The 25734-nt window shown below is 41.8% G+C and overlaps 1 protein-coding gene across 3 annotated transcripts in view; it reads left to right on the top strand.

Annotated features, from left to right (window-relative positions):
• MTF1 (metal regulatory transcription factor 1) overlaps positions 1-25734 on the top strand; it is a 139607-nt gene that overhangs the window by 43573 nt on the left and 70300 nt on the right. For all 3 annotated transcript variants that reach the window (XM_053707167.1, XM_053707164.1, XM_053707165.1), the window contains one exon: positions 5169-5271. In XM_053707167.1, the coding sequence (XP_053563142.1) occupies positions 5169-5271 (103 nt within the window). The remainder of the gene's footprint in view (positions 1-5168; positions 5272-25734) is intronic.

Genomic DNA, 25734 nt, shown 5'->3' on the forward strand with positions numbered 1-25734 from the left:
ATAATTTATGTAAGAACTTACCTGACAAATTCATTTCTTTCATATTAGCAAGAGTCCATGAGGCCCACCCTTTTTGTGTTGGTTATGATTTTTTTGTATAAAGCACAATTATTCCAATTCCTTGTTTGATGTTTTCACTCCTTTCTTATCACCCCACTTCTTGGCTATTCGTTAAACTGAATTGTGGGTGTGGTGAGAGGTTTGGGAAACTTTGCCCCTCCTGGTAGGAATGTATATCCCATACGTCACTAGCTCATGGACTCTTGCCAATATGAAAGAAATGAATTTATCAGGTAAGTTCTTACATAAATGATGTTTTTTCGTATTTTGAAAATGCTTTGTACTTTAATAAAGGATTTAAAAATCAACAATGGCATAATATAAAGACAATTCAAAAGCATGTTGTCTGAATGTCAAATGAGTATTAGATTTTTTTTTTTTTTTTCTGACAAATTTCAAAGTTAGTTAAATTTTTCTTCCTCTGCATCATATGACAGCCTCCAGCCAATCACAAAATGCATATATGTCTACACTGTGAATTATCTGCATACTTTTAATATGCTTTTATGGCTAGATTGTTTTCTGATATTTTACATTGTATTTTTAGTACTGCTTATTGTATTATGCACTATATTGTAATAAATATGTCTCTCCTTAACATCTGGAAATGTAGGGTATGCCCCATAGTGAGATACACTGTTTTCTTTCTAATGACACGATGAGTCCACGGATCATCTAATTACTATTGAGAATATCCCTCCTGCCCAGCAGGAGGAAGTGGTGCAAGATTGTGCTGCTTTGTTCTACGGTGTAGCCGTAGTCCATATCAGTCTCTTCAGTAGAGCAGTGGTGGCTTTAGAGCAATGGGAACTTGTGGGGTATAATAGTCACTGCGCCTCCCATATACTAATGCTTCCCTATTTCCTAAAGCCTGAGTAAGTTTATTCAGTCTTTCCATTTTTTTCTACAGGTCCATGTGAGGAATCATTCCTCTCAAACCTAGTGAGCTGTCTTGCTGCCGGGCAGATATACAAAGGTAAGTGCTGACTTTTTATTTTCTTGGATCCTCTTTCAGAATAAAAGATGGCACTTTAATACAATATAATTTGGGACATAATAAAGGAATTCTCTTATGACTTGGAGAGTTTTTATTATGGGCATTAATAGCAGGCACTGGGGACGAGGAGCAGGCTCAGAGGTGGTGTTTTTTTTTTTTTTTTAACTGAAGTATAAAACGTCATAACTATACTTTTAAAAGACTTGAGGGAAGTTTTTTTCTTGTAACGCCCACGATGTCTCAGTTTTTGGGCCGTATTGCGGACTTAATCTGACAGAATATATAGATTGAGTCCAGATCATCTAACAGCCTATAATTTCCGCTGTTGGTCAGCCAGGTAAGCACCTCAGCAAAGTTAAGCTGAGCTGTAAAGGTGTCCAGAGTATTTAATTATTACTTAGGTTATGTTATTTTCTTGCTGAAAAATAAAGCAGTTTATTTTAAAGATTTAAAGAAACAGTCTTTTTGTGAGGTATTTTTTTTAATAAAATATCAACTTTCTATCTATTTATTCAGGTTTTTTTTTGTGGTGGATAAAGATGGACCAAAAGGCCCTACAAGATGTTACATGTTCTTTATGTTTTGATGCCAATGTTGAACTACCAATCCCTTTCTGTTTCTCATGTATTGAGAGAACTTTACATTATAGGGATAGACTTTTTTTCTGAGCCAACATTCTCTAGGGCGGACGCTGTTAAGGAGTCTTCTGACAATGTTTAAAATATACTGCAGCTTTCTCCTCAAGTGTTCCAAAACATAGTGTCCATACAGCCAGTGCCCTGCGTTTCCTCCATTACTCCATCTGGAGTTACTTTGTAAGACATCACTTCTTTCATGTCCTCTGCGGTTTCTGTTGCATTGTTTGCTTTTCCCATGCTGCAGGGAAAGCGCAAGAGTAAAAGTAAACAATCAGTAAGTGAGGTTACTGACACAGTTGTTGCTATTTCAAATTCCCCCTCCCAGAAGACTGAGGAGGAGGATAATTCGGTAGCATCTGATGGTGAAATATCAGACTCAGACAGTGTAATTCCTCCTGCTGATACTGAAGTTTTATCCTTCAGGTTTAAGCTAGAACACCTCCATTTGTTACTTAAGGAGGTTTTAGCTACCCTGGACGACTCCGACACTACCGTCGTAGTCAATCCTAAGAAGTCTAGTAAACTAAACAAGTATTTTGACATGTCCTCCATGGTGGAGGTATTTCCTGTACCAGATAGGGCTACAGAGATCATTGCTAAGGAATGGGAGAGACCGGGTATCCCTTTTTCGCCATCCCCTATATTTAAAAAGATGTTTCCTATAGAAGACTCTATCAAGGAGTCTTGGCAGACGGTACCCAAGGTGGAAGGGGCAATTTCCACACCAGCCAAGAGAACTATTATTCCAATAGAGGATAGTGTTCCTTTAAGGATCCTATGGATAAAAAGTTAGAGGGGTTAGTCAAGAGCATGTATGTACACCAGGGTTTACAATGGCAACCCGCGGTTTGTATTGCTACGGTCACTAGTGCGGCTGCATACTAGTTTGATGGATTGTCTGAATCCATTCGAACAGGCACTCCCCTCGAAGAAATTCAAGATAGGACCGGTTAAGCATGCTCAGGCAGTGGAACGGAGATTATGCGGATCTGTCTCAGCGATTACAACTGGAGCAGGAGACAAGGAATTATCTACTTTGGTGGTTGTCTCTGGATCATCTCTCCCAGGGAACCTGCTTTCGCAGACTCTCTTGTGTGATTGTGACAACAGATGGCTGCCTTCTGGGATGGGGAGCAATCTGGGGCTCTCTAAAGGCTCAGGGAACATGGAGTCTGTTCTACCCATAAACATTCAGGGAACTGAGAGCAATCTTCAATGCTCTCCTGGCCTGGCCTCAGCCTCGGCCCAGTTCATCAGGTTCCAGTTGGACAATATAACCTAAGTGGCTTACATCAACCATCAGGTAGGAACTCGGACAGAGGTAGCCAAGATCATTCAGTGGGCAGAGACCCACAATTGCTGTCGGTCGGCGATCCACATTCCAGGAGTGGACAACTGGGAGGCGGACTTCCTGAGCAGGCAGACCTTTCACCCGGGGGAGTGGGAACTCCATCCGGAAGTGTTTTCCAGCCTGATTCTCATGGCATCTCGGCAGAATGCCAAGCTTCTGAGGTATGGGTCGAGGTCAAGGGACCATCAGGCTGTACTGATAGACGCTCTGGCAGTACCTTGGAATTTCAGTCTCGCATACCTATTTCCTCCGTTCGCTCTTCTACCTCGGGTCATTGCTCGAATCAAGCAGGAAAGGGCGTCGGTGATCCTCATTGCACTGGCGTGGCCTCGCAGGATTTGGTATTCAGACCTGGTGGACATGTCATCTCTTCCACCTTGGAGACTTCCATTGAGGAAGGACCTTCTACTTCAAGGGCCCTTCCTTCATCCAAATCTAGTTTCTCTGAAGCTGACTGCTTGGAGATTGAACACTTAATTTTATCCAAACGTGGATTTTCGGAATCGGTCATTGAGACTATGATTCAGGCTCGTAAACCTGTGACTAGAAAGATTTACCATAAGATATGGTGTAAATTTATATATATATATACCTTTATATTACCTTATTTTTCATTCGGATAAGGCAGTTTTACGTACTAAATTAGGGTTTCTCCCTAAAGTAGTTTCAGACCGGAACATTAATCAGGAGATTGTTGTTCCTTCCTTGTGTCCTAATCCTCCTCCTCAGAAGGAACGGAATTGCACAATCTGGACATGGTACGTGCACTATAAAATTCTATTTACAGGCAACTAAGGATTTTTGTTAGTCTTCTGCTCTGTTTGTGGTATTCTCTGGGAAACGTAAGGGAAAGAAAGCTACGGCTACTTCTCTTTCTTTGTGGCTGAAGAGTATCATTCGCTTTGCCTATGAAACTGCTGGACAGCAGCCTCCTGAGAGAGTTACGGCTCATTCTACGAGGGCTGTTTCCTCTTCCTGGGTATTCAAAAATGAAGCTTCTGTGGAACAGATTTGCAAGGCTGCAACTTGGTTCTCTCTTCATACTTTTTCAAAATTCTATAAATTTGACACCTTTGCCACGGCTGAGGCCACTTTTGGTAGAAAGGTTCTTCAAGCAGTGGTGTCTTCCGTTTAGGTTCCCTGTCTTGTCCCTTCCTTATCATCTGTCTACTTGGGTATTGATTCCCAATAGTAATTAGATGATCCATGGACTCATTGTGTCATTAGAAAGAAAACAATATGTATGCTTACCTGATAAATGTATTTCTTTCTTGACATGATGAGTCCATGGCCCCCCCTGTTCTTTAGACAGGTTGTTGGTATGTTATAAACTTCAGACGCCTCTGCACCTTGTTGCTTCCTTTCTCTCCTTCAGTCGAATGACTGGGATGGGAGGGGAGGGAGGTGATATTTAACAGCTTTGCTGTGGTGCTCTTTGCCGCCTCCTGCTGGGCAGGAGTGATATTCCCAATAGTAATTTGATGATCCGTGGACTCATCGTGTCAAGAAAGAAAGAAATTTATCAGGTAAGCATATTTTTTTGTTTTTGTACTTCCTGTGATTCCTAATGGCGATCTAGATAAAGATGAGAAAATAAAATACATCAGATAGTGATCTGCAAAGTGCAATAAGAGTAAAACATATATATGTATAATAAAACCACAAGGACGTCTAAAAACCACATCTGTTCCTGTGGGAACTTGTTTTAATGCTAGTCCTCTCTCTACAGAATTATCTTTTTATATTGCCTTTTTCATAGGGGTATATTTTTTAACAACACGTACAAATTCAGTAATAGTTTTCTTGTCAGAATAATTCTGGTTTCTTTGTTTTGTTAGATGATTCTAGATGTATCTATTTATTTATTTTTTTGTTCGCAATGCAGTAATGCAAAATAGTAGCTAAAAAGATTGGAGAAGTAACACACCATACAATAACTTTTTTTTAGCAGTGAAACACATTGACACTAGCCTTATATTTTGTCAGTTTCTACATTGCAACAAAAGCTTATACTGAATTTTTCACTCATAAAGCAAATAGATTTAAAGTGTGTAATATGTGATGTTCTTTTGGGAACTGATAAAATATAAACATCTAAACTTACATTTCATCTGATTTTCAGAGTCCTGGGCAAGCACTTAGCACCCTTTTGCCAGCAAACCTGTTTGAGTCTGTGTTTCAGAGCCCGGAGAGAACAGAAGAGCATGATACAGCTCAGCACAAAGGTGAGCCATTAAACCGCTGCTATTGCATGCTCTACAACACTGACTGTAGCTGGCTTTTTATATACATTATTCCTATCTGGTCTGTCAGGTTTTATAAAATGCCTTACCTTATTGCTTTTATAACCTCTCCCGTTAACTCATCCCCAACCTGTACCCATGACTCTCTGCATACATGCGCCATTACCGCCTTCATGTAACTGCAATCGTATCTTTTACTCTAAGAGCAGCCTGACCAAAAAAAATTTTATTCTGTGTTTTAGACAGGATGGATGGGTTACCCTTTCCCCCAGGCTCTGAAGTCTTGCTTTACTTCCCTCTAGCATTTTAGACGCTGCTTGTACTGTATACCTTAGGATAGTGCGTTACACACATGCTGGGGCTTAAACTTGATGCATTTAAATTATATTTCTTTCCTATGGCATGGAGAGTCCACAAAACATTTTAATTACTAGTGAGATATTCACTCCTGGCCAGCAGGAGAGGGCAAAGAGCACCCCAGCAGAGCTGTTAAGTATCACTTCCCTTACCCATAACCCCCAGTCATTCTCTTTGCCTTGATCACGGGAGGATTGCGAAGATGGTGTCTGAAGATTTTAATCCTTTTAATGGGTACTTTTCCCTGCAAGCAAGGATTGGGGCTATGCTGTGTCCATGTCAATCTCTTTAGTAAGAGTAATGGTGGCTATTAGCAGTTAGAAGACGGCAAGGTGGCCTTTACTTAAACTTCTAACATTATTGCTACCCCTATTATAGAAAGCCAGGGTTGGTTACTCTGTTCTTTCTTTTCTATAGGTACCCGGTAGATATGGTGAAGCTGCCACACCTCAGAAAACAGCTCCTGTCTGACAGAGCAGGATCCACAGGTAAGTGCTTTCCCTTCTAGGTTTGAAGGTACCAGCACTATAGGGGTTAAATCCTTGTAGAAAGTATTTGTATCTGTTTTAGGGGCACTGCTTTTATGTGAATAGAGGCATAATTTTTTTATTGGGGGCTCAGAGATGGTTGAGTGTATAAAGTATTTGACAGGTGTTTGTTTTACTTTTTATTGCTATCGCTTTTCAGCTCAGCTTATTGGCCCAATCAGTTTTGCTGTGCTGCTGTTGTTTTTGGTGCCATTTTTGTTAGGCGCAATTAAAAAAAAGTTTTTTGTTGTTGTTATTGTTGCGGTCATTGTTCGGCTTCTCTGTTCAGATCAGGGTTTGCCAGGGTGTGTGTGGAGGCTTCATTTTCTTCTATCTACAGTGGCAAGTGGATTTGGGCTGTTCCGGTAACAAGGAGGTGTTTTTTTGCTACCGGGTGTGTCTGGTTTACTGTGCTAGTGGGATAGGAACTTCTGGAGGGGTACAACCTCAGCTGAGCTGAGGGTTTTAAGTGCTTATTTAAGTTTTATTGCTTCATATAAATAAACTTAATTTGGAATTTAATTTTTTTTGTTAATTGTTAGGAACTGTTACCCAATTATAGACACTAATACTGAAGTTGATTCAATTGAAAAATGCTTATTGTGTTTGGAGGCTAAGATAATTCCTCCTGTACAGTTTTGCTCTTCATGTCTAAATAAAACTTTAAAGTTTAAAGATAAGATGTCTCTCCCTGAGCCTCCTGTCTCTCAGGATAGTGTTATCCTAGCTACGCCTCAGCTTTCCCATCAAGCTTCACATGCAGTGCCCTGTGGTTCCTCTCCATCTCCTGGGTGTGTTTTTTTTTACCTGGGGATTTCGCTGCGCAGATTACTTCTGCTGTTTCTGCAGCTTTATCAGCTTTTCCAAAGGTTTCTGATAAGCGTAAGAGGAAATCTAAACATAATGATGTTAGTAAGGCTGACTCTGCTAAAGCTGCGTTAGTTTGTCTGAATTATCTGATGAGGATGATTCTTCAGAGGCTTCTGAGGGGGAATTGTAAGATTCTGATACTGTAGTGACAAATTCTGTAGATTCAGAGGAGATAAATTTCAGATTTAAGTTAGAACACCAAGTTCTTTTTAAGGAGGTTCTTGCTACTTTGGAAGAATCCAAATCTGTTGCGGAGAGTCCAAATAAGTCTAGTAAGCTTAGTAGGGTATATGATGTACCCTCATCTGTGGAAGTATTTTCAATTCCAGACCGTATGGCAGATAATATAACTCAGGAATGGGATAAACCAGGGATTCCTTTTTCCCCGTCCCATGTTTTTAAAAAGATTTTTCCTGTTGCTGACTCTATTCATGACTCGTGGCTCACGGTGCCCAAGGTAAAGGGAGCTATCTCTACTCTGGCTAAGAGAACTACTATTCCTATTGAAGATGGTTGTTCTTTCAAGGATCCCATGGATAAGAAGCTTGAGGTTTTTTTGAAGATGTACATTCATTAGGGATTACAGTGGCAACCTGTTGCTAGTATTGCTACAGTTGTGGGGGCAGCATCTTATTGGTAAGATGATTTATCTAATATTATCCTAGAATAGACTACTATAGAGGAGATCCAAAACAGGATTAAGGCTCTCAAGCTAGTCAATACCTTTATTTGTAATGCCAACATGCAAGTTCTTAGGTTAGGTGCTAAGATTTCTGGTTTTAATCTTTTAGCTCGCAGAGCTCTCTGGTTAAAATCTTGGTCTGCTGATGTTATAACCAAGTCCAAGCTTTTATCTCTGCCTTATAAGGGTAAAACCTTGTTTGGACCAGGTCTGGCAGAAATTATTTCTGACATTACAGTTGGAAAGGGTTCTTTCCTACCTCATGATAAAAAAATTGACCAAAGGGTCATCAGAATCCTAATTTTCGTTCCTTTCGTAACTTTAAGGGACAGAAGTCTTCCTCTTCCAAGTCGGTTAAATCCAAGCGTTCTTGGAGGTCCAGTCAGCCTTGAAATAGAGGGAAGCAAGCTAAGAAGCCTTCCGTTGATTCTAAATCAACATGAAGGGGCCGCCCCCGATCCTGTAGTGGATCAAGTGGGGGCTTTCTTTTTTTTTTTTAGCAGGCTTGGATACACGATGTTCCAGATACTTGTCCATAGATATAGTATCCCATGGTTACAGAATAGGATTCAAATCTTGTCCTCCCAGGGTCAGTTTCCACCTGTCAAGGTTATCTGCGAACCAGATAAAAAGAGAGGCCTTCTTAAACTGTGTAAAGGACCTATCATCCCTGGGAGTGATTGTTCCAGTTCCTCTAGGATTCTATTCAAATCTATTTGTAGTTCCCAAGAAGGAGGGCACTTTTCATCTGATTCTGGACCTAAAGTGTCTCAATCAATTCCTCAGAGTTCCGTCATTCAAAATGGAGACCATCCGTTCTATTCTTCCTTTGGTCCAAAAGGGTCAGTCCATGACGAGCATAGATTTGAAGGACGCGTATCTTCATGTTCCTATTCACAGGGATCATTACCAGTATCTAAGGTTTGCCTTCCAGGACAAGCATTTCCAGATTGTTACCCTTCCTTTTGGCCTTGCTACAGCTCCCAGAATTTTTACAAAGGCAGTGGTGAGGTCCCAGGGTATTGCTGTGGTGCCTTATCTAGACGACATTCTAGTTTAAGTTCAAGTCTATTTTACGTTCCCACGGGTGGAAAGTGAATCTGGGAAAGAGTTCCCTTGTTTCAGATACAAGGGTTTGTTTCTTGGGAACAATCATAGATTCCCTGTCCATGAAGATTTTTCTGACAGACGTCAGAAAATTAAAGCTTCATGTTTTTTGCCTGTCTCTCCAGTCTATTTGTCCATCTGTGGCTCAATGCATGGAGGTGATTGGACTGATAGTTGCCTCCATGGACATCATTCCTTTTGCTCGGTTCCATCTGAGACCTCTGCATGCTCAGTTAATGGAACGGGGACCATTTAGATCTCTCTCAGAATTTTGATCCTCCAACAAGAGTCTCACACTCACATTGGGTTTCACAGGACCATCTGTCTCGGGGCACATGCTTCCTGAGGCCTTCCTGGGTGATTATGACTATGAACGCCAGCCTGTTAGGCTGGGGAGCAGTTTGGGGTTTCTTAAAGACACAGGATCTGTGGATTCCAGAGGAGTCGACCCTTCCAATAAACATCTTGGAGTTGGGAGCAATTTTCTATGCTTTAATAGCTTGGCCTCAACTAGCTTTGGTCCTATTTATCAGATTTCAGTCACACAACATCACCTCAGAGACCTACATCAATCACCAGGGAGGAACTCAGAGTTCCTTGGCAATGAAGGAGGTGTCTCGTATTCTCCAGTGAGTCTCACAATTGCCATCTCTCTTCCCTCCACATACCAGGGGTGGACAACTGGGAGGCGGATTTTCTAAGCAGGCAGACTTTTCATCCCATAGAGTGGGCTCTCCACCCAGAGGTTTTCACAATGATAACACTCAGACGGGGGTTCCAGAGTTGGATCTGATGGCGTCTCGTCAAAACGCCAAGCATCCAAAGTACAGTTCAAGGTCAAGAGATCCTCAAGCCATTCTTGTAGATGCTCTAGCGGTTCCTTGGAGCATCAATCTAGCATACCTGTTTCCTCCGTTTGCTTTACTTCCACAAGTAATTGATCACATCAAACAGGAGAGAGCTTCTGTGGTTGTATTAGCTCCTGCATGGCCTCTCAGGATCTGGTTCGTGGATCTGGTGACAATGTCATCTCTTCCACCGTTAAGGTTACCTTTCTGAAAGGACCTTCTACTTCAGGGTCCCATTCTTCATCCAAATGTGGTTTCTCTGAAGCTGACTGCTTGGAGATTGAACGTCTAAGTAAACCGGTTACGCGCAGAATTTACCATAGAGTATGGTGTAAATACCTTCATTGGTGTGATTCAAAAGGTTTTTCTTGTAACAGAGTAAGGGTTCCTCAAATTGTGGCTTTTCTTCAGGAGGGCCTGGAGATGGGTTTGTCAGTCAGTACTTGGAAGGGTCAGATTTCTGCTCTGTCTATTCTTCATAAACGTCTGGCAGTTCTGGTCAGAATCAGGCCTGTATTTAAATCTGTTGCTCCACCTTGGAGTCTTAACCTTGTTCTTAGAGTTTTGCAGCAAGTTCCGTTTGAGCCGATGCATTCTGTTAGTATTAAATTACTATCTTGGAAGGTTTTGTTTCTTCTTGCTATTTCTTCTGCTCACAGATTTTCAGAACTTTCGGCTCTGCAGTGTGATTCCTCTTACCTTATTTGTATGCTGATAAGGCGGTCTTTCGTACTAAGGAATGTCTTTTGCATAACTTGGATGTTGTGTGTGCTCTTAAATTTTACCTTCAAGCATCTAAAGATTTTCGGCAGGCTTCTGCTCTGTTTATGGTTTTCTCTGGTAAGCTTAGTGGTTAGAAGGCCACTTCTACCACTGTTTCTCTCTGGTTGAGAAGTGTTATCCGTTTAGCTTATGAGACAGCTGGACAGCAGCCTCCTGAGAGAATTACAGCTCAGTCTACTAGAGCTGTTTCATCTTCATGGGCTTTCAAAAATGAAGCTTCTGTGGAGCAAATCCGTAATGCGGCCACTTGGTCCACCTGTCCCTTTCTCCCTCCCTATTCATTCTGTGTCCTCTAGCTTGGGTATTGGTTCCCACTAGTAATTAGAATGTTTTGTAGACTCTCCATGCCATAGGAAAGAAAACAAAATGTATGCTTACCTGATAAAATTCTTTCTTTCCAGGCATGGAGAGTCCACGGCCCGCCCTTATTCAAATTAAGATGGCAGTTTTTTTGTCTAGTCCTCAGGCACCTCTATACCCTTGTGTTATCTTCTTTTTCTGTTTCCCTTTGGCCAAATGACTGGGAGTTATGGGTAAGGGAAGTGATACTTGACAGCTCTCCTGGGGTGCTCTTTGCCGCCTCCTGCTGGCCAGGAGTAAATATCCCACTAGTAATTAGAATGTTTTGTGGACTCTCCATGCCAGGAAAGAAAGAAATTTATCAGGTAAGCATAAATTGTGTTTTTAAATAAAAGTATTGTAGATACATGCTTAATCTATTACATTTAATATACATACACACACATAATAAATAATCTTTTGAGGGACAGGTTTACGTGTATATCAAGAGGCTAATCATTTGAAGGAACCTCTGGCTTATGTACTTTGATGTATCTGGCATTTATGGGGTGCAAGTGTGTTAATGTGTTGTTGTTTTTTAAATTGATGGTAAATTTAAAAAATGCTAAGATTTACCATCACTAATAATAAAGGCGGCCTTCATTCATCAGTTTAGGTTAGCGCTGAAGACGCAGCAAAATGAAGGAACCTATTTGGTAAATCTTAGCATTTTTGAATACGCTAGAATTTGTCTTCACTTTAAGTTGTGGGTGTGATCAGGAAAAATTACATTATAGATTTCAAGAATAAACCACCAACAGATCTTTTTTGTTTAAATATCTAATTTCCTTATATTCTGTACAAAAGACAATATATGATTTACATAGTCTCAAAATCAAAGCCAGTCACAGAATCCCACCTTATTTATTTTAAACCAGGTTCTATTCTCTCTCTCTTTCTCGCTCTCCGTTTCTCCGTTTCTAGGTTAGAAAAAAAGTTAGTCATAGGATCCATGTTAGCCCTTTGGGCATTGAACAAATATGTAAACTAACAACTATTAATATGTAATCTGTGTTAAATGTCACCATTGTTGTACCTCCACTAGCATTAATGAGCATGGACAGCCTTAAACAGTATTTACTGTATATACCCATCAGGTTTTGCACATTGCAATGAAAATTTACAAAGTTTGTAATCACACTAACTGTAGAACTCAGAATACAAGGTATCTTTATCCAGACGATATTATGATAGCAACTAATTCTCAGGGCACAGTCAAGTTTAAAGGACCAGAAAACACAGTAGATTTGCATAATCAACAAATGCAAGATAACAAGATAATGCAAAGCATTATTTCAAATGAGTAGTAAATTGTTTTCTAACACATTTTAAAGTTATGTATTTTTCCACTCCCCCCTGTACCATGTGATAGCAATCAACCAATCACAAATGCATATACGTATAGTCTGTGAATTCTTGCACATGCTCAGTAGGAGCTGGTGACTCAAAAAGTGTAAATATAAAAGACTGTGCACATTTTTTTTTAATGGAAGTAAATTGGAAAGTTGTTTAAAATTACATGCTGTAACTGAATCATGAAAATTTAATTTGACCTGAGTGTAAGGCAGCAGTGTGCAGATCTGATCTTATGTTTTTGAAGCAATGTGATGTCTATAACAAAGCTATGGCAAGTTTGGCAGGAAATGTGTGCATTCTGCTTTAGCTTGTATAATGCATAACTTTGTCAGCATGATTAACAGGGTGTGTGTATGTGTGCTTACTCTTGTTTCTACCTGCCCTTGTATTTTACTGCTTGGCAAGTCTTCATTGATGTGTACTATTGCTACTAGGGTTAGATAAGATGAAAGATCACATCGTACTTACAGTGATTTCCATATCTTGGCCTAGTTCCCTATGTAGCACTCGCCTTCTTTTTCTTTAAATCTTTTTAAACTAAGATGATGTGTGGCAGAAAGGGAGGAATATTTTACCCACCTAAAAGGTTGGGTTGGGTTGGGTTATAGGCTTCATTTGTCTATTGCCACCTGTAAAAGAGGCCATTGATTACAAGATATGGAAATAAACATAGGTATCATTTAATGTCCATTTATAATTTATCCCCAAACTGCTCCCATATTGTCACAATAAATTATCCAATAAACTGTCTGAATAACTCATTATGCAACAGCTCATATAGCTTTGGCCTTTAACTCTTCAAAGTATTTTTTCCTTCTTAGGACCAGATTACAAGTGAAGCGATATTTAGCACTCATGCTTGAGCGGTAATTCCGCTGAAAGTAACTTGTAATATGCTCAGGATAACATGCATATTACAAGTTAAATATAACAAGTTAGCGCGGAAAAGAAAAACGACACACGCTAACTGTAGGACTACAGATATCGCAATCGCGTTAACTTCTCCCCATATACATCAATGGAGAGTTAATCTTAAAAAAACCTAACACCTGTTCCTCTCATGCTAACACGAAACCACGTTCAACCTACAGTACTAACCCAAAGTGAGCAATAAATATTTTACAATCGAATGTTCTCCTGTAACTCCTCTGCTATTTTTTTTTCTTTTAACTGAGCTTATTTTAATAACTTCTCCACTAAGTCTTATAATATCTATCTTTCTACAACTACTCTTATGAACTTTATCTTATCACACTTATATCACCTAAATGTTCTTTTAGACTGAAGAGGTGTAGGACAAATTACCTAAATAACAAAAACATAAAATAATGATTTCTTTCATACAGGTGGTGAGAGTCCACTATTCATTACTCCTGGGATTTACTCTTCCTACCACTAGGAGGAGGCAAACATCCCCAAACCCCAAGAGCTCTATAAAACCCCTCCCACCTTACAGGTACCTCAGTATTGTCTTTGCCTCTGCTGGAAGTGGTTGAAGGATGACGATGTGCATTTAAAAAAAAAAAAAAAATAATAATATGCCCTTTTGGGTTTTTGTGAGGTTGTGGATTTAGTTTTTCAGTGAAAAAAGAGGTTTCTAAATCCCACCCTTTATGTATCATTACTTTTGGACTCCATAACTTGGGTATTAGTTCTCAGGAGTAATTGATCATGGACTCTCACCATCTGTATAAATACAAATATAATTTATGCTTATCTGATAAAATCATTTCTGTAATGGTGGTGAGAGTCCACGAGACCCCACCCTATATTTTTTTTTTTTTTTTTTTCTTAAAGGACCATGTTACCCAAATGTTGAAACACTTAAAAGTGATGCAGCATAGCTGTTAAAAGTTGACTAGAAAATATGACCTGAACATCTCTATGTAAAAAAGAAAGATATTTTACCTCAAAATGTCCTAAGTATTCACACCCCATTGTAAAGGACTTCTTAGCAGCAAATCAGTATGTCTGTCCCGGGACCTGCAAGGGAGTGAGCCTCATGCACACTAAGTTATTTCCCTTTTCAGTTTAAGGAAGTTTACTATGAAATCACATGAGAGTTAAGTAAAATCTCATGAGATCACAGTAAAACAGTACATGACCTCAGCACTGCTAATGCTGATTGACTGCTGTTCATTTCTTTCTTTCTTCCTTCCTTCCTTTTTTTTTTTTTTTTTTTTTTTTTACCTGCCGCTGGGCAGTAACTGAAAGATAACTGTTTACATAGCGCTTACTCTGGTGAGCTGAGGAAATTGTGAGGTAAAATATGTTCCTTTTTTACATAGAGATGTTCAAGTGATATTTTCCTGTCAGCTTTTTACAGTTATATGCTAAATCACTTGAAAGTGCTGCATCGTGAATATTATGTCCCTTTAAGCACATCTTTTTTCCCTGCTCCTTTTATTGCTCTTATTGCTTTTTCCTACCTCTTTTGCTTGGCTATACGTCAGACTAGACTAGTTTACCAGTGAGGTGGGAGGGGATTTATAGTGCTCTTAGGGTTTGGGCATATTTGCCTCCTCCTAGTAGCAGATAAGAGTAATTCCCAAGAGTAATAGATTGTGGAATCTCAACACCATGAAAGAAATTAATTTATCATGGTGTTCGTTGTTGAAGAGATACCTAGATAGGAAAACAGAATTTATGCTTACCTGATAAATTACTTTCTCCAACGGTGTGTCTGGTCCACGGCGTCATCCATTACTTGTGGGATATTCTCCTCCCCCACAGGGAAAGGCAAGGAGAGCACACAGCAAGAGCTGTCCATATAGTCCCTCCCAGGCTCCGCCCCCCCAGTCATTCGACCGACGGTTAGGAGAAAAAAGGAGAAACTATAGGGTGCCGTGGTGACTGTATAGAGAAGAAATTTTTCAAACCTGATTAAAAAACCAGGGCGGGCCGTGGACCGGACACACCGTTTGAGAAAGTAATTTATCAGGTAAGCATAAATTCTGTTTTCTCCAACATTGGTGTGTCCGGTCCACGACGTCATCCATTACTTGTGGGAACCAATACCAAAGCTTTAGGACACGGATGAAGGGAGGGAGCAAATCAGGTTACCTAAACAGAAGGCACCACGGCTTGCAAAACCTTTCTCCCAAAAATAGCCTCAGAAGAAGCAAGAGTATCAAATTTGTAGAATTTGGCAAAAGTGTGCAGAGACGACCAAGTCGCTGCCTTACATATCTGATCAACAGAAGCCTCGTTCTTGAAGGCCCATGTGGAAGCCACAGCCCTAGTAGAGTGAGCTGTGATTCGTTCAGGAGGCTGCCGTCCGGCAGTCTCATAAGCCAATCGGATAATGCTTTTCAGCCAGAAAGAAAGAGAGCGGTAGCAGTAGCTTTTTGTCCTCTCCTCTTACCAGAATAAACGACAAACAAAGAAGAAGTTTGTCTGAAATCCTTTGTTGCTTCTAAATAGAACTTTAAAGCACAGACTACATCTAAATTGTGTAACAAAAGTTCCTTCTTTGAAACTGGATTCGGACACAAAGAAGGGACAACTATTTCCTGGTTAATATTCTTGTTGGAAACAACTTTTGGAAGAAAACCAGGCTTGGTACGCAAAACAACCTTATCTGAATGGAACACCAGATAGGGTGGATCACACTGCAAAGCAGATAGTTCAGAAACTCTTCTAGCAGAAGAAATGGCAACCAAAAACAGAACTTTCCAAGATAGTAACTTGATATCTATGGAATGTAAGGGTTCAAATGGAACCCCTTGAAGAACTGAAAAAACTAAATTTAGACTCCAGGGAGGAGTCAAAGGTCTGTAAACCGGCTTGATTCTGACCAAAGCCTTTACAAAAGCTTGTACATCTGGCACAGCTGCCAGTCGTTTGTGTAACAAGACAGATAAAGCAGAAATCTGTCCCTTTAGAGAACTCGCTGACAATCCCTTATCCAAACCTTCTTGGAGAAAGGAGAGGATCCCGGGAATTTTAATCCACGAGAATCCCTTGGATTCACACCAACAGATATATCTTTTCCATATTTTATGGTAAATCCTTCTAGTCACAGGTTTTCTGGCTTGGACCAGAGTATCTATCACTGAATCTGAAAACCCGCGCTTGGATAAAATCAAGCGTTCAATTTCCAAGCAGTCAGCTGTAGAGAAACTAGATTTGGATGTTCGAATAGACCTTGTACTAGAAGATCCTGTCTCAAAGGTAGCTTCCCTGGTGGAGCCGATGACATATTTACCAGGTCTGAATACCAAGTCCTGCGTGGCCACGCAGGAGCTATCAGAATCACTGAGGCCTTCTCTTGTTTGATCCTGGCTACAAGCCTGGGAAGGAGAGGGAACGGTGGAAACGCATAAGCTAGGTTGAACGACCAAGGCATCGCTAATGCATCCACTAGAGTCGCCTTAGGAACCCTGGATCTGGACCCGTAGCAAGGAACCTTGAAGTTCTGACGAGACGCCATCAGATCCATGTCTGGAATGCCCCATAATTGAGTCAACTGGGCAAAAACCTCCGGGTGGAGTTCCCACTCCCCCGGATAGAAAGTCTGACGACTCAGATAATCCGCCTCCAAGTTGTCTACTCCTGGGATGTGAATTGCAGATAGATGGCAGGAGTGATCCTCCGCCCATTTGATGATCTTGGATACCTCTCTCATCGCCAAGGAACTCTTTGTTCCTCCCTGATGGTTGATGTAAGCTACAGTCATCATGTTGTCTGACTGGAATCTTATGAATCCGGCCTTCGCTAGTTGAGGCCAAGCCCGGAGAGCATTGAATATCGCTCTCCGTTCCAGGAAGTTTATCGGGAGAAGAGACTCTTCCCGAGACCATAGACCCTGAGCTTTCAGGGAATCCCAGACCGCGCCCCAGCCTAATAGACTGGCATCGGTCGTGACAATGACCCACTCTGATCTGCGGAAACTCAGTCCCTGAGACAGGTGATCTGTGACAACCACCAACGGAGTGAGTCTCTGGTCATCTGGTCTACTTGAATCTTTGGAGACAAGTCTGTATAGTCCCCATTCCACTGCTTGAGCATGCACAGTTGTAATGGTCTTAGATGAATTCGAGCAAAAGGAACTATGTCCATTGCTGCAACCATCAACCCTACCACTTCCATGCACTGAGCTATGGAAGGCTGAAGAATAGAGTGAAGAACTTGACAAGCGTTTAGAGCTTTGACTTTCTGACCTTTGTCAGGAAGATCTTCATTTTTAAAGAATCTATTATCGTTCCCAAGAAGGAAACACTTGTCGACGGAGACAGGGAACTCTTTTCTACGTTCACCTTCCACCCGTGAGATCTGAGAAAGGCTAGAACAATGTCTGTATGAGCCTTTGCTTTGGAACAAGACGACGTTTGGATTAGAATGTCGTCCAGATAAGGTGCCACTGCAATACCCCTTGGTCTTAGAACCGCTAGAAGGGACCCTAGCACCTTTGTGAAAATCCTTGGAGCAGTGGCTAGCCCGAATGGGAGAGCCACGAACTGGTAATGCTTGTCCAGAAAGGCGAACCTTAGGAACTGATGATGATCTTTGTGGATAGGAATATGTAGATATGCATCCTTTAAATCCACGGTAGTCATAGAATGACCCTCCTGGATTGTCGGTAAAATTGTTCGAATGGTTTCCATTTTGAACGATGGAACTCTGAGAAATTTGTTTAGAAATTTTAAATCCAGAAATGGTCTGAAAGTTCCCTCTTTCTCCTGTTAAGTGTAGTCAGTCCACGGGTCATCATTACTTATGGGATATTAACTCCTCCCCAACAGGAAGTGCAAGAGGATCACCCAAGCAGAGCTGCTATATAGCTCCTCCCCTCTACGTCACACCCAGTCATTCTCTTGCACCCAACTAATAGATAGGATGTGTGAGAGGACTGTGGTGATTAAACTGTTTTTTATATCTTCAATCAAAAGTTTGTTATTTTAAACGACACTGGAGTGTGTTGTTTCCTTCTCAGGCAGAATTTGAAGAAGAATCTACCTGAGTTTTTGTATATGATCTTAGCGGACGTAACTAAGATCCGTTTGCTGTTCTCGGCCATTCTGAGGAGTAAGGTAACTTCAGATCAGGGGACAGCGGGCAGGTTCACCTGCAAAGAGGTATGTTGCAGTATATTATTTTCTAAGGAATGCTAATACCGATATAATGTAAGTACAGCCTTAAATGCAGTAGTAGCAACTGGTATCAGGCTGACATATATATATGTTAACACTTAAGTATTTCTGGGGAATGGCACTTCACTGGGAAAATACTGTATGCATATATCTTTTAGCCTAACTTGCAGTGGGAGCGACTAGCAGCAGGCTTTTTAAAGACATTTCATATATTAGATTTTAAACGTTTACTGGCATGTTAAATCGTTTAATTCTCTGAGGTACTTGGTGAAAATTGCTTTGGGCTTTATTTTCCACATGGCTGTCGTTGTTTTAAATTAAAACAGTTTACTGAGCTCCCCTCACTGTTGTAGTGTGAGTGTGAGGGGCCTATTTTGGCGCTTTTACTATGCATCAGAAATTCAGTCACAGTCTGTCTTTTTCTCCCTGCATGATCCAGGACGTCTCCACAGAGCTCAGGGGTCTTCAAAACTAGTTTTGAGGGAGGTAATCACTCACAGCAGACCTGTGAGACTGTGCTTGACTGTGATAAAAACGTTTATATTGTCAATTGTTATACGTTTTTTTCTGATATTAAGGGTTAATCATCCATTGCTAATGTGTGCAATCCTTTGCTAATTTTCATTTATATAACTAATCCGGTTCATTGTTATTCAACTGTGACAGTTTTTTGTGTGCTTCTTAAAGGCACAGTAACGTTTTTACATATTGCTTGTAAATTTAGTTGAAAAGTATTTCCAAGCTTGCTAGTCTAATTGCTAGTTTGTTTAAACATGTCTGACTCAGAGGAAACTCTCTGTGCAATATGTTCAAAAGCCGAGGTGGAGCCCAATAGAAATTTATGTACTAATTGCATTGATGCTACTTTAAATAAAAGTCAATCTGTACATGTTAAGCAACATTCACCAGACAACGAGAGGGAAGTTATGCCGACTAACTTGCCTCACGTGTCAGTACCTGCATCTCCCGCGCAGGAGGTGCGTGATATTGTAACGCCAAGTACATCAGGGCGGCCATTACAAATCACTTTACAAGACATGGCTAATGTTATGACTGAAGTTTTGTCTAAATTGCCAGAACTTAGAGGTAAACGAGATCACTCTGGGATGAGAACAGAGTATACTGATAATGCTAGGGCCATGTCTGATACTGCGTCACAATATGCAGAGCATGAGGACGGAGAGCTTCATTCTGCGGGTGACGGATCTGATCCAAATAAATTGGATTCAGACATTTCAAATTTTAAGTTTAAGCTGGAAAACCTCCGTGTGTTGCTAGGGGAGGTGTTAGCAGCTCTGAATGATTGTAACACAGTTGCAATCCCAGAGAAAATGTGTAGGTTGGATAAATATTTTGCGGTACCGACGAGTACTGACGTTTTTCCTATACCTAAGAGACTTACTGAAATTATTACTAAGGAGTGGGACAGACCCGGTGTGCCTTTCTCACCCCCTCCTATATTCAGAAAAATGTTTCCAATAGACGCCACCACACGGGACTTATGGCAAACGGTCCCTAAGGTGGAGGGAGCAGTTTCTACTTTAGCTAAGCGTACCACTATCCCGGTGGAGGATAGCTGTGCTTTTTCAGATCCAATGGATAAAAAGTTAGAGGGTTACCTTAAGAAAATGTTTGTTCAACAAGGTTTTATATTACAACCCCTTGCATGCATTGCGCCTGTCACGGCTGCGGCTGCATTTTGGTTTGAGTCTCTGGAAGACACCCTTGACTCAGCGACATTAGATGAGATTTCACTTAAGCTTAAAACCCTTAAGCTAGCTAATTCATTTATTTCCGATGCCGTAGTACATTTAACTAAACTTACGGCTAAGAATTCCGGATTCGCCATTCAGGCACGCAGAGCGCTGTGGCTAAAATCCTGGTCAGCTGATGTAACTTCTAAATCGAAATTACTTAACATACCTTTCAAGGGGCAGACTTTATTCGGGCCCGGTTTGAAAGAAATTATTGCTGATATTACGGGAGGTAAAGGCCATGCCCTGCCTCAAGACAGAGCCAAACCTAGGGCTAGACAGTCTAATTTTCGTGCCTTTCGTAACTTCAAGGCAGGAGCAGCATCAACTTCCTCTGCTCCAAAACAGGAAGGAGCTGTTGCTCGCTACAGACAAGGCTGGAAACCTAACCAGACCTGGAACAAGGGCAAGCAGGCCAGAAAACCTGCTGCTGCCCCTAAGACAGCATGAAGGGAGGGCCCCCGATCCGGTAACGGATCTAGTGGGGGGCAGACTCTCTCTCTTCGCCCAGGCTTGGGCAAGAGATGTCCAGGATCCCTGGGCGTTGGAGATCATATCTCAGGGATATCTTCTGGACTTCAAGGCTTCTCCTCCACAAGGGAGATTTCACCTTTCAAGGTTGTCAACAAACCAGATAAAGAAAGAGGCGTTTCTACGATGTGTACAAGACCTTTTACTAATGGGAGTGATCCACCCAGTTCCGCGGTCGGAACACGGACAAGGGTTTTACTCAAATCTGTTTGTGGTTCCCAAAAAAGAGGGAACCTTCAGACCAATATTGGATTTAAAGATCCTAAACAAATTCCTAAGAGTTCCATCGTTCAAGATGGAAACTATTCGGACAATCTTACCCATGATCCAAAGAGGTCAGTACATGACCACAGTGGATTTAAAGGATGCTTACCTTCACATACCGATTCACAGAGAACATTACCGGTATCTAAGGTTTGCCTTCCTAGACAGGCATTACCAGTTTGTAGCTCTTCCCTTCGGGTTGGCTACGGCTCCAAGAATCTTTACAAAGGTTCTGGGCTCTCTTCTGGCGGTACTAAGACCGCGAGGAATTTCGGTAGCTCCATACCTAGACGACATTCTGATACAAGCGTCAAGCTTTCAAACTGCCAAGTCTCATACAGAGTTAGTGCTGGCTTTTCTAAGGTCGCATGGGTGGAAAGTGAACGAGGAGAAGAGTTCTCTCTTACCACTCACAAGAGTTCCCTTCTTGGGGACTCTTATAGATTCTGTAGAAATGAAAATTTACCTGACAGAGGACAGGTTAACAAAGCTTCTAAATGCTTGCCGTGTCCTTCATTCCATTCAACACCCGTCAGTGGCTCAATGCATGGAGGTAATCGGCTTAATGGTAGCGGCAATGGACATAGTTCCTTTTGCACGCCTGCACCTCAGACCGCTGCAATTGTGCATGCTAAGTCAGTGGAATGGGGATTACTCAGATTTGTCCCCTACGCTGAATCTGGATCAGGAGACCAGAGATTCTCTTCTATGGTGGCTTTCTCGGCCGCATCTGTCCAGGGGGATGCCCTTCAGAAGACCAGACTGGACAATTGTAACTACAGACCCCAGCCTTCTAGGTTGGGGCGCTGTCTGGAATTCCCTGAAGGCTCAGGGATCATGGACTCAAGAGGAGAGTCTCCTTCCAATAAACATTCTGGAACTGAGAGCAGTTCTCAATGCCCTACTGGCTTGGCCTCAGTTAGCAACTCTGAGGTTTATCAGGTTTCAGTCGGACAACATCACGACTGTGGCTTATATCAACCATCAGGGAGGGACAAGAAGTTCCCTAGCGATGATGGAAGTCTCAAAGATAATTCGCTGGGCAGAGTCTCATTTTTGCCACCTGTCAGCGATCCACATCCCAGGAGTGGACAACTGGGAGGCGGATTTCCTAAGTCGCCAGACTTTTCATCCGGGGGAGTGGGAACTTCATCCGGAAGTCTTTGCCCAAATACTTCGACGTTGGGGCAAACCAGATATGGATCTCATGGCGTCTCGCCAGAACGCCAAGCTTCCTCGTTACGGGTCCAGGTCCAGGGACCCGGGAGCGGTCCTGATAGATGCCTTGACAGCACCTTGGACCTTCAGGATGGCTTATGTGTTTCCACCATTCCCGATGCTTCCTCGTTTGATTGCAAGGATCAAACAGGAGAAAGCATCAGTGATTCTAATAGCACCTGCGTGGCCACGCAGGACCTGGTATGCAGATCTAGTGGACATGTCATCCTGTCCACCTTGGTCTCTGCCTCTGAGACAGGACCTTCTAATTCAGGGTCCTTTCAAACATCAAAACCTAATTTCTCTGAAGCTGACTGCATGGAAATTGAACGCTTAATTTTATCAAAGCGTGGATTTTCAGAGCCAGTAATTGATACCTTAATACAGGCTAGGAAACCTGTTACCAGGAAAATTTACCATAAGATATGGCGTAAATACTTACACTGGTGCGGATCCAAGGGTTACTCATGGAGTAAGGTTAGGATTCCTAGGATATTGTCTTTTCTACAAGAAGGTTTAGAAAAGGGTTTATCTGCTAGTTCGTTAAAGGGACAGATCTCAGCTCTGTCCATCCTTTTACACAAGCGTCTGTCAGAAGTTCCAGACGTTCAGGCTTTTTGTCAGGCTTTGGCCAGGATTAAGCCTGTGTTTAAATCTGTTGCTCCGCCGTGGAGCTTAAACTTAGTTCTTAACGTTTTACAGGGTGTTCCGTTTGAACCCCTTCACTCCATTGATATCAAGCTGTTATCTTGGAAAGTTCTGTTTTTAATGGCTATTTCCTCGGCTCGTAGAGTCTCTGAGTTATCGGCCTTACATTGTGATTCTCCTTATCTGACTTTTCATTCAGACAAGGTAGTCCTGCGTACTAAACCTGGGTTCTTACCTAAGGTAGTCACTAACAAGAATATCAATCAAGAGATTGTTGTTCCATCATTGTGTCCTAACCCTTCTTCAAAGAAGGAACGACTTCTGCACAATCTAGATGTAGTCCGTGCCCTGAAATTTTATTTACAGGCAACTAAAGATTTTCTTCCCTGTTTGTCGTTTATTCTGGACAGAGGAGAGGTCAAAAAGCATCTGCTACATCTCTATCCTTTTGGCTTCGTAGCATCATACGTTTAGCCTATGAGACTGCTGGACAGCAACCTCCTGAAAGGATTACAGCTCATTCTACTAGAGCTGTGGCTTCCACTTGGGCCTTTAAGAACGAGGCCTCTGTTGAACAGATTTGCAAGGCTGCAACTTGGTCTTCTCTTCATACTTTTTCCAAATTTTACAAATTTGACACTTTTGCTTCTTCGGAGGCTGTTTTTGGGAGAAAGGTTCTTCAGGCAGTGGTTCCTTCCGTATAGAGATCCTGCCTGTCCCTCCCGTCATCCGTGTACTTAGCTTTGGTATTGGTATCCCATAAGTAATGATGACCCGTGGACTGACTACACTTAACAGGAGAAAACATAATTTATGCTTACCTGATAAATTCCTTTCTCCTGTAGTGTAGTCAGTCCACGGCCCGCCCTGTTTTTTAAGGCAGGTCTAAATTTTTTAATTATACTCCAGTCACCACTGCACCCTATAGTTTCTCCTTTCTCGTTTGGTTCCTGGTCGAATGACTGGGTGTGACGTAGAGGGGAGGAGCTATATAGCAGCTCTGCTTGGGTGATCCTCTTGCACTTCCTGTTGGGGAGGAGTTAATATCCCATAAGTAATGATGACCCGTGGACTGACTACACTACAGGAGAAAGGAATTTATCAGGTAAGCATAAATTATGTTTTTTTGGGAACTACAAACATTTGAGTAAAAACCCCTGACCTTGTTCCACAGTTGGAACTGGGTGTATCACTCCCATCTTTAACAGGTCTTCTACACAATGTAAGAATGCCTGTCTCTTTATTTGGTTTAAAGATAAGTGAAACATGTGGAACCTTCCCCTTGGGGGTAGTTCCTTGAATTCCAGAAGATAACCCTGAGAGACTATTTCTAGTGCCCAGGGATCCTGAACATCTCTTGCCCAAGTCTGAGCAAAGAGAGAGAGTCTGCCCCCTACAAGATCTGGTCCCGGATCGGGGGCTACCCATTCATGCTGTTTTGGTAGCAGCAGCAGGCTTCTTGGCCTGTTTACCTTTATTCCAGCCTTGCATTGGTTTCCAAGCTGGTTTAGTCTGGGAAGCGTTACCCTCTTGTCTAGAGGCTGTCAAGTTAGAAGCCGGTCCGTTCCTGAATTGCGAAAGGAACGAAAATTGGACTTATTCTTAGCCTTGAAAGGCCTATTCTGTGGGAGGGCATGGGCCCTTCCCCCAGTGATGTCTGAAATAATTTCTTTCAATTTTGGCCCAAAAAGGGTCTTACCTTTGAAAGGGATATTAAGCAATTTTGTCTTGAAAGATACATCCGCCGACCAAGACTTTAGCCAGAGCGCTCTGCGCGACACAATTGCAAACCCTGAATATTTCGCCGCTAATCTCGCTAACTGCTAAGCGGCGTCTGAAATAAAGGAATTAGCTAACTTAAGTGCGTGAATTCTGTCCATGACTTCCTCATATGGAGTCTCCCTACTGAGCGACTTTTCCAGTTCCTCGAACCAGAACCACGCCGCTGTAGTGACAGGAATAATGCACGAATATAGGTTGAAGGAGGTAACCTTGCTGTACAAAAATCTTTTTAAGCAAACCCTCCAATTTTTATCCATAGGATCTATGAAAGCACAATTGTCCTCAATGGGAATGGTTGTGCGTTTTGGCTAGTGTAGAAACCGCCCCCTCGACCTTAGGGACTGTTTGCCATATGTCCTTCCTGGGGTCGACCATAGGGAGTAATTTCTTAAATATAGGAGGGGGGACAAAAGGTATGCCTGGCTTCTCCCACTCCTTATTCACTATGTCCGCCACCCTTTTAGGTATCGGAAAGGCATCAGGGTGCACCGGGACCTCTAGGAACTTGTCCATCTTGCACAATTTTTCTGGGATGACCAGATTGTCACAATCATCCAGAGTAGATAGCACCTCCTTAAGTAATGCGCGAAGATGCTCTAATTTAAATTTAAAAGTCACAACATCAGGTTCTGCCTGCTGAGAAATTCTTCCTATCATAAATTTCCCCATCTGACAAACCCTCCCTCACTGCCACTTCAGATTGGTGTGAGGGTATGACCGAAAAATTATCATCAGCGCCCTCCTGCTCTACAGTGTTTAAAACAAAGCAATCGCGCTTTCTCTGAAATGCTGGCATTTTGGATAAAATATTAGCTATGGAGTTATCCATTACTGCCGTCAATCGCTGCATAGTAACAAGCATTGGCGCGCTAGAAGTACTAGGGGTCGCCTGCGCGGGCATAACTGGTATAGACACAGAAGGAGATGATGTAGAACTATGTCTACTTCCTTCATCTGAGGAATCATCCTGGGCAACTTTACAATTTGTGACAGTACTGTCCTTACTTTGTTTGGACGCTATGGCAGAATTATCACACATATTTGAAGGGGGAACCACATTGGCTACCATACATACAGAACATGATCTATCTGAAGGTACAGACATGTTAAACAAGCTTAAACTGGTTAATGAAGCACAAAAACCGTTTTAAAACAAAAACGTTACTGTCTCTTTAAATGTTAAACAGGGCACACTTTATTACTGAATATGTGAAAAACTATGAAGGAATTATCCAATCTTTACCAAATTTTCACCACAGTGTCTTAATACATTCAAAGTATTGCACC

The sequence above is a fragment of the Bombina bombina genome, chromosome 3, assembly GCF_027579735.1.
Source record: "Bombina bombina isolate aBomBom1 chromosome 3, aBomBom1.pri, whole genome shotgun sequence".
Taxonomy (NCBI): domain Eukaryota; kingdom Metazoa; phylum Chordata; class Amphibia; order Anura; family Bombinatoridae; genus Bombina; species Bombina bombina.